The 10,209-nt window shown below is 46.9% G+C and overlaps 1 protein-coding gene across 7 annotated transcripts in view; it reads right to left on the reverse strand.

Moving 5' to 3' along the window:
- Window positions 1-10,209, reverse strand: part of LOC109868753 (cAMP-specific 3',5'-cyclic phosphodiesterase 4D-like) — a 411,106-nt gene that overhangs the window by 84,136 nt on the left and 316,761 nt on the right. Inside the window, exon 1 of one of the 7 annotated variants that reach the window (XM_031802504.1) lies at window positions 9,735-10,101. The exons of the other annotated variants lie outside the window; for them this stretch is intronic. Coding sequence (XP_031658364.1) covers window positions 9,735-9,811 — 77 coding nt within the window. The 5' untranslated portion in view covers window positions 9,812-10,101. Of the gene's footprint in view, window positions 1-9,734; window positions 10,102-10,209 lie in introns of those variants that run through there. 7 annotated transcript variants of the gene reach the window in all.

A 10,209-nucleotide genomic window follows, 5' to 3' on the forward strand; every position in this document is an offset into this window, starting at 1 on the left:
GCTTCTGAAGTTTGTAATTGTATTTTCCTGCTGTAGCAAACTGGCTCAAATGAAGATTCAACATCTGTGCACACCCTTGGAACTTTCAGTCAGTGAGACAAAGAGGCCTATTCCCCACATACTCTACTGCTGACTGAACAGGCCTATTCCCCACATACTCTACTGCTGACTGAAAAGGCCTTTGTGTGTGTGAGAAACCTATTCAGTGGGCTTATAGAATTACAGTAGCGCCTGCCTGCTCGCTGCTCAAAGGGCAGCCAGGTAGCAAATTATCCGTCATCTCCTGAACTCCATGTGACACCCCACTACGCCCAATAATCAGCCCAGACACCTCTCCCAATACTCAGCCCAGACACCTGTCCCAATACTCAGCCCAGACACCTCTACACACACCCCACTACGCCCAATACTCAGCCCAGACACCTCTCCCAATACTCAGCCCAGCCACCTCTACACACACCCCACTACGCCCAATACTCAGCCCAGACACCTCTCCCAATACTCAGCTCATAGACCTGTCCCAATACTCAGTCCACACACCTGTCCCAATACTCAGCCCAGACACCTGTCCCAATACTCAGCCCAGCCACCTCTACACACACCCCACTACGCCCAATACTCAGCCCAGACACCTCTCCCAATACTCAGCTTATAGACCTGTCCCAATACTCAGTCCACACACCTGTCCCAATACTCAGCCTAGACACCTCTCCCCATACTCAGTCCAGACACCTCTCCCAATACTCAGGCCATTTTCCTGTCCCAATACTCATCCCAGCAACCTGTCCCAATACTCAGCCCATACACCTGTCCCAATACTCAGCCCAGACACCCCCCCCCAAAACTCAGACCAGACACCTCTCCCAATACTCAGCCCCGACAACCGTGCCCTAATACTCAGCCCAGAGACCTGTCCCAATACTCAGCCCAGCCATATGTCCCAATACTCAGCCCACACACCTGTCCCAATACTCAGCCCATACACCTGTCCCAATACACATCACATACACCTCTCCCAATACTCAGCCCAGCCACATGTCCCAATACTCAGCCCAGACACCTGTCCCAATACTCAGCCCAGACACCTGTCCCAATACTCAGCCCAGACACCTGTCCACACAACACACATACACCCATCTATGAAACCATAACATACTGTATAGGATCCATCTATTAACATGTATAACTGTTCTGTCCAAGTCATCATATCTACAGTAGAACTGTAGTTTGGACTGTGTGTTTATGCTGTTCTATCAGAACCCTGAAACCTACGGTTGAACACTGACCAGAACCCAACAAATGATTCCCCTTCATTTGGCGCCAATAACCTGAAAATCAGTCCCAGTCTAAACAACCTCAGTCCAGAGGTTTAGCAGAGGGTATTGTGATACGTCCCTGGGGGAAGCATGAGGTAGAGAAAGAGGTCAAAGTCCAATGTCTCTGTGTCTGTGTGTGTGTGTGTTTGTTTCTGTGTGTGTGCATGCTTGCTTGAGTGTGATAGTTTTCTAGGAGAATATTTGTATGTTGTTAAAGCGGTAATCCTACAAGCTTTTAATGTCTCAGTGTTGCAGTCATATCACACAGGCTTCTCCCAAAGCACGGCTGGAAAGGAGACCATAGGAAAGGTGAACCTGTTTGACCGGTTGTAATATACCCTAGTTGATCACCAAGCATTTCAGTAGAAATGTAAATGATAAAGGCTTGCACTCCTTTTTCATTTTCATGCATTTGATAGGCAAAGGGTTCCCATTTTGAACCATTTCATTTGTCTGAAAAGACCGGGGGAGATCTGTGGCTAAATTAAGTGCACCTACTGCGCTGGCCAATCGGATAGCTCAAATCTCCGTAGCTATAGCTTCCACGACCCCGGCAACAGCAAAGTTTGATACGAGCCTACGTGAGATTTCAGAACTTTTAAAACCCTGACCAGAGAAAGTGTCAAGGAACAGAGCAAAGAGCTGTGGTTTTTATGAGTGAGTTCATGTCTAAGTTTTCATTCAGCACTGTCAACCCTGCTTTTATTCAACACTGTCAACCCTGCTTTTATTCAGCACTGTCAACCCTGCTTTTATTCAACACTGTCAACCCTGCTTTTATTCAACACTGTCAACCCTGCTTTTATTCAACACTGTCAACTCTGCTTTTATTCAACACTGTCAACCCTGCTTTTATTCAGCACTGTCAACCCTGCTTTTATTCAACACTGTCAACCCTGCTTTTATTCAACACTGTCAACCCTGCTTTTATTCAACACTGTCAACCCTGCTTTTATTCAACACTGTCAACCCTGCTTTTATTCAACACTATTACAAAACGCGCTTTTCCATACTTCCACTCGCGCTGCAGCTGCTATGAATGAGTAGCCAAGTGTCTCGATGCCCTGCATTTTATTACTATTAGCAGCTCGTAGTGTCTATTTTAATATCTAGGAATACTTAACTTTCTCTGGTCATAGGAACAACATGAACTTGTGCACGAGGCAGATGCGGTGTGTCTTGAGTTTAGCAATCAGCTGGAAGATGGTGTCCCCTCTCTCTGGTCAGTCTCACCGGAGGAAAGGAAGGAGAAAGCAGGGACCACGAGAGGCGGCTCTCTGCTGCTCTCTCCCTACCTCCTCTGAGACGAATGCCGTGTTCAAACCAACTGGGAACTGGGAAATCTCTGACTTCTGACTTCAGTGCGTTCAAGACAACTGTCACTTTTGAAAGGTCATCAAACTCGGAAACTTTGGCATCTTTCTAGAGCTCAGACTTTCCAACCTATAGATGGATCACTGACGCCATGATTTGACGCTGTTTTTCCCCCCAGAGTTCCCAGTTGTTTTGAAAGCACCATGACCATCCCATGCAGGTAGCATACCATCAGTCCAGTAAAATTAAAATGATTTGCAAATGATTTGAACTTATGCTCAGCTGTACCTCACAAGTACTACAACAACTGATGTGTTTTGATACCAAAGCTGGAGTTTTGCAGTATAATATGGTCAGAGAAGAACAGCATTGGCAGGCAAGTAATATAGACAATATGCTGTGATAATGTATTAGTCCTACTGCACAAACCTCCTTCCTACACAACTGCTTTTATTAGGTTCATGTTACGTTAAAAGGTGCACAATGCAGAAATCGCTCTGCCATTTCTTGGTTGCAAAAATTTAAATAATTCACCTAATTTAAATGCATGTGAAATAACAAGCAAATATAGTGTAGAGAATAATTTTACCATCTAAACCGCTGTCAAATATCTTTCCATAACTAAAAATATTTAATTTTTAGCTGTTTTGAAGCTTGTGTACGAAACCAAGTAAAAGACGTAAAAACAAAACTTAAAAACAGGACGCATAGAAATAACGCACATAGAATAGATAGGTTCTTAGACTTGCTTTCAATGTGAATGACAGATCTATAACTCACATTTCTATGTCAATTTGGTCAGTTCGCACAAAAAGTGACATATTGCAGCTTTAAGTCAAGTAAAATAATGATCTGAGCGGTAGATCTCCGCTTACTTTTTGACTGAGAAAGTCATGTTGACTCATAAAAAGGTTGGTGTCCACTGATTTGGAGTAATACGATGGCTTTCCTTGTAATACTATGGATGTCAGAGCCGTCTTTTACCATCCGCTGAGGCAAGATGATATGACGGTGCAAGTGTGTGTGCACATGCATATGTCCGTGTTGTTCTGTGCCTGTGGCCCCATGGGACCCTGTCCCTTGTGTGTCTGTGTTAGTGTGGCAGGTGCTGACGCACGGCTGCGACCCGGGGCCCTCAGGGGACACAGAGATAACAGAGCAGAGGATGGAGAGGGAGAGACAGAGAGAGACAGGGAGGGACAGGGGGAGAATGAGAGGATGGCCCAGCCATTCAGCTTGAGCAGCGACGGGATGTCCATGTGACACAGAAGGAGTTATTAATGAAAGGGATGGAGACACACTGAGGTAGTGGAGAGAGAGAGAGGATAAGAAAGGAAAGAGGAGATGTGACACAGAAGGAGTTATTAATGAAAGGGATGGAGACACACTGAGGTAGTGGAGAGAGAGCGAGAGAAAGGATAAGAAAGGAAAGAGGAGATTGGGAGAGGAAATGTGAAACAGATGGGGAGAAGGAAAAATGAAGGGAGAGAGGGAAAGATTAGGGAGAGGGACAAGGACAGAAAGAAAGAGGGAGTGGAAGAGGGAGGATGGGGGAGAAGGGGTGGACTGAGAGTCAGATAGGGAATGAGAAAGAAGACAGGGAGAGAATGAGAGAGAAGACAGGGAGAGGAAGGGAGAGAATGAGAGAGAAGACAGGGAGAGAATGAGAGAGAAGACATGGAGAGATTGAGAGAGAAGACAGGGAGAGAATGAGAGAGAAGACAGGGAGAGGAAGGAAGAGAATGAGAGAGAAGACATGGAGAGAATGAGAGACAGGGAGAGAATGAGAGAGAAGACAGGGAGAGGAAGGGAGAGAATGAGAGAGAAGACATGGAGAGAATGAGAGAGAAGACAGGGAGAGAATGAGAGAGAAGACAGGGAGAGGAAGGGAGAGAATGAGAGAGAAGACAGGGAGAGAATGAGAGAGAAGACAGGCAGAGGAAGGGAGAGAATGAGAGAGAAGACATGGAGAGAATGAGAGAGAATACATGGAGAGAATGAGAGAGAAGACAGGGAGAGAATGAGAGAGAAGACAGGGAGAGGAAGGGAGAGAATGAGAGAGAAGACAGGGAGAGAATGAGAGAGAAGACAGGCAGAGGAAGGGAGAGAATGAGAGAGAAGACATGGAGAGAATGAGAGAGAAGACAGGGAGAGAATGATAGAGGAGACAGGGAGAGGAAGGGAGAGAATGAGAGAGAAGACATGGAGAGAATGAGAGAGAAGACAGGGAGAGAATGAGTGAGAAGACAGGGAGAGAATGAGAGAGAATGAGAGAGAAACATGGAGAGGGAGAGACAGAGAGAGACAGGGAGAGAATGAGAGAGAACACATGGAGAGGGAGAGACAGAGAGAGACAGGGAGAGAATGAGAGATAAGACATGGAGAGGAAGGGAGAGAATGAGAGAAGGCAGGTAGAGAATGAGAGAAGGCAGGTAGAGAATGAGAGAGAAGACAGACAGAAGGCAGGGAGAGAATGAGAGAGAAGACAGACAGAAGGCGGAGAGAATGAGAGAGAAGACAGGGTGAGGAAGGGAGGGAGAGAGAGAATGAAAGAAGGCAGGTAGAGAATGAGAGAGAAGACAGACAAAAGGCAGGGAGAGAATGAGAGAGAAGACAGACAGAAGGCGGAGAGAATGAGAGAGAAGACAGGGTGAGGAAGGGAGGGAGAGAGAGAATGAGAGAAGGCAGGTAGAGAATGAGAGAGAAGACAGACAGAAGGCAGGGAGAGAATGGGAGAGAAGACAGACAAAAGGTGGAGAGAATGAGAGAGAAGACAGGGTGAGGAAGGGAGGGAGAGAGAGAATGAGAGAGAGAGAAAGGGAGAGGAGACAGGGAGAGGGAGAGGGAGGGGGAGAGTGAGAGAAAGACAGGGAGAGGGAGGGGGGAATGAGAGAGAGACAGGGAGAGGGAGGGGGAGAATGAGAGAGTGACAGGGAGAGGGAGGGAGAGAATGAGAGAGACAGGGAGAGGGAGGGGAGAATGAGAGAGAGAGACAGGGGGAGAATGAGAGAGAGACAGGGAGAGAATGAGAGAGACAGGGAGAGGGAGAGAATGAGAAAGAGACAGGGAGAGGGAGAATGAGAGGGAGACAGGGAGAGAATGAGAAAAAGACAGGGGGAGAATGAGAGAGTGACAGGGAGAGGGAGAATGAGAGAGAGACAGGGAGAGGGAGGGAGGTGCCACCCTTGGCCCACTTTTACAGAGATCATCTCTAGCTTGAGCACCAATGAGAAAAGAGCTCTTCAAACACACAAGCAAGCAAACACACACACACACACACACACACACACACACACACACACACACACACACACACACACACACACACACACACACACACACACACACACACACACACACACACACACACACACACACACACACACACACACACACAGAAGAGGTGCCTGCCCTGTTTCAAAGGACTTTGGAAGAACCAGTGCAGGGTATACTATATCGGGGGTCACATTGCAGTTGCTTGACCCCACTACCATATTTATCACACATATGTCATATGTAATGTTTACTACTGCATATATGATTGCTCTAACTGTGGCTGTAGGAGAGTCTATAGAGGCTGAGGGTGTCCAACAATGTATACCGTACTAAAGGATAGGACAGGACATGACAGGGGAGCAGCTGTCTGTTAGACAGGACAGGACAGGTGAAAAACGGTCTGTTAGACAGGACAGGACAGGAGAAAAACTGTCTGTTAGACAGGACAGGACAGGAGAAACACTGTCTGGTAGACAGGACAGGACAGGAGAAAAACTGTCTGGTAGACAGGACAGGGGAGCAGCTGTCTGTTAGACAGGACAGGGGAGCAGCTGTCTGTTAGACAGGACAGGGGAGCAGCTGTCTGTTAGACAGGACAGGGGAGCAGCTGTCTGTTAGACAGGACAGGGGAGCAGCTGTCTGTTAGACAGGACAGGAGAGCAGCTGTCTGTTAGACAGGACAGGAGAGCAGCTGTCTGTTAGACAGGACAGGACAGGAGAGCAGCTGTCAGTTAAACAGGAAAGGACAGGAGAGCAGCTGTCTGTTAGAAAGGACAGAAAAGGACAGCAGCTGTTTGTTAGGCAGGACAGGAGAGCAGCTGGCTTATAGACAGGACAGGACAGGAGAGAAGCTGTCTGTTAGACAGGACAGGAGAGAAGCTGTCTGTTAGACAGGACAGGAGAGCAGCTGTCTGTTAGACAGGACAGGAGAGCAGCTGGCTTATAGACAGGACAGGGCAGGAGAGAAGCTGTCTGTTAGACAGGACAGGAGAGCAGCTGTCTGGTAGACAGGACAGGAGAGCAGCTGTCTGTTAGACAGGACAGGACAGCAGCTGTCTGTTAGACAGGACAGGAAAACACCTGTCTGGTAGACAGGACAGGGGATCAGCTGTCTGTTAGACAAGACAGGGGAGCAACTGTCTGTCATGCAGGACCACACACACACACACACACACACACACACACACAACACACACACACAGTGCTTGACTTAGGCAGGAGCGGTGTACCGGCAACTCAAATGTTCTACTGCTTGAGCTCCTGTTTCTCTTCTAGAATATTACCTCAAACATACGGTACGACTGTGGAGCTCCTGTTTCTCTTCTAGATTACCTCAAACATACGGTACGACTGTGGAGCTCCTGTTTCTCTTCTAGAATATTACCTCAAACATCCGGTACTACTGTGGAGCTCCTGTTTCTCTTCTAGATTACCTCAAACATACGGTACGACTGTGGAGCTCCTGTTTCTCTTCTAGAATACTACCTCAAACATACGGTACTACTGTGGAGCTCCTGTTTCTCTTCTAGAATATTACCTCAAACATCCGGTACTACTGTGGAGCTCCTGTTTCTCTTCTAGATTACCTCAAACATACGGTACGACTGTGGAGCTCCTGTTTCTCTTCTAGATTACCTCAAACATACGGTACGACTGTGGAGCTCCTGTTTCTCTTCTAGAATACTACCTCAGACATACGGTACGACTGTGGAGCTCCTGTTTCTCTTCTAGAATATTACCTCAAACATCCGGTACTACTGTGGAGCTCCTGTTTCTCTTCTAGAATATTACCTCAAACATACAGGACCTCCTGTTTCTCTTCTAGAATATTACCTCAAACATACGGTACTACTGTGGAGCTCCTGTTTCTCTTCTAGATTACTACCTCAAAAGTATTGTGCAGCACCTAAAATGAGTACTGGCACCTATTGCAGTCCAAGAGAAGCACCACACATACAGTACATACACACACACACACAGCTTTAAAATAGCCACTGTCAGACTGGCTCAACAACGTGTGGGGAGGAAGCATGCATTTCTACAGTCTCTTTTCAGCGGCAGTATGTAACTCTCTACGAATGTATCCTTTGGGCTTGGTGGCTGTTGGCGGTGCCCCGCCTGGAAAACAACAAAGCTATGGGAAACACTGCTACACCCTAAGGTCACCTGTCTATGTAACGTGGGTTGAGAATCACTGTGCTTTGGGGACGACTGCATGGCATTTGTTCTTTTCCAACTAGAAGGATCCTTGATCACTGTGCTTTGGGGACGACTGCATGGCATTTGTTCTTTTCCAACTAGAAGGATCCTTGATCACTGTGCTTTGGGGACGACTGCATGGCATTTGTTCTTTTCCAACTAGAAGGATCCTTGATCACTGTGCTTTGGGGACGACTGCATGGCATTTGTTATTTTCCAACTAGAAGGATCCTTGATCACTGTGCTTTGGGGACGACTGCATGGCATTTGTTCTTTTCCAACTAGAAGGATCCTTGATCACTGTGCTTTGGGGACGACTGCATGGCATTTGTTCTTTTCCAACTAGAAGGATCCTTGATCACTGTGCTTTGGGGACAACTGCATGGCATTTGTTCTTTTCCAACTAGAAGGATCCTTGATCACTGTGCTTTGGGGACGACTGCATGGCATTTGTTCTTTTCCAACTAGAAGGATCCTTGATCACTGTGCTTTGGGGACAACTGCATGGCATTTGTTCTTTTCCAACTAGAAGGATCTTTGATCACATGTGCTTTTCCCCCACTGTTCTCCTGGCACTATGAAATCTGACTCGAGAGCCACTGTGGAGCAACTGACGTTACGCACGTAGATGCATGCCCACACAAGTACACACACGTGAGCGCATACACACACACACAAACACACACACACTCTTGATAGGAAAACAGTGGTGATTAGCATAGAGAGTTTGACATTTAAAACGTCTTAGGTAGTTATCAACATAAATCTGAACCAAATACCATGCCATACTACTAGAAGCCAGAAAAGATTAGGAAAGTAGAGAAGAGAACAGAAGATAATGAGAGGAAGAGGAGAAGAGACCAGTAGATAATGAGAGGAGGAGGAATAGAGACCAGAAGATAATGAGAGGAAGAGGAGAAGAGACCAGAAGATAGAGAGGAAGAGGAGAAGAGACCAAGAAGATAATGAAAGGAAGAGGAGAAGAGACCAGAAGATAATAGCGAGAAGATGGAAGAAGAGTCCAGAAGATAATGAGAGGAGGAGAATAGAGACCAGAAATAATGAGAGGAAAGAGGAGAAGAGACCAGAAGATAGAGAGGAGAGGAGACGAGACCAGAAGATAATGAAAGGAAAGAGGGAAAAGAGACCAGAAGATAATGAGAGGAAGAAGGAGAATAGTCCAGAAGATAATGAGAGGAAGGAATAGGACCAGAAGATAATGAGAGGAAGAAGGAGAAGAGACCAGAAGATAGAGAGGAAGAGGGAAGAGACCAGAAAGAAGTAATGAAAGGAAGAAGGAGGAAGAGACGCAGAAGATAATGAGAGGAGAGGAGAAGACTCCAGAGATAATGAGAGGAGGAGGAATAGAGACCCAGAAGATAATGAGAGGAGAGGAGAAGAGACCAGAAGATACTGAGAAGGAAGAGGAGAAGATACCAGAAGATAATGAGAGGAAGAGGAGAAGAGTCCAGAAGATAATGAGAGGAAGAGGAGAAGACACCAGAAGATAATGAGAGGAGGAGGAATAGAGACCAGAAGATAATGAGAGGATGAGGAGAAGAGACCAGAAGATAATGAGAGGAAGAGAACTGAAGATAATGAGAGGAAGGGGAGAAAGACTAACTTTACCAGATTGAGATTCCATCTGTATTCCGCAGAGAGCTCGTAGAGCGCGAGCGAGGCTTCATCACAATACTCATGGTCATATGTTGACCTCCTCCCTCCCGCCTTCTGACTGCCCTGTATGATCGCTCGTTCTTTCTAGTCCGCCACTGGACCCAGGTCTGTGTTAATCCCTCCTTGGGCTATAGGGTCAGCATGACATAGCCTGGGAACTGTGGGCTTTAGCTCAGTCGGGTTAATGCACTCCAGGCGTAAGCCCACTTCACTCTCAAACTGTAGGACTGGCTAGCTGCTCAAACTAGCTCTGGCTTTGGTCACTCAATCTCTCCGTCTCTCGTGCACCGTCTCTCTCACTCTACTTCTCTTCTGACTGTCACACACACCCCCTCCCTCTATTGGCCTCTCCCTCCCTCTATCGCTCTTCCCTCCCTCTATCGGTCTCTCCCTCCCTCTATTGCCTCTCCCTCTATCACTCTCCCTC

This window comes from Oncorhynchus kisutch, linkage group LG23, assembly GCF_002021735.2.
Source record: "Oncorhynchus kisutch isolate 150728-3 linkage group LG23, Okis_V2, whole genome shotgun sequence".
Classification (NCBI taxonomy): Eukaryota; Metazoa; Chordata; class Actinopteri; order Salmoniformes; family Salmonidae; genus Oncorhynchus; species Oncorhynchus kisutch.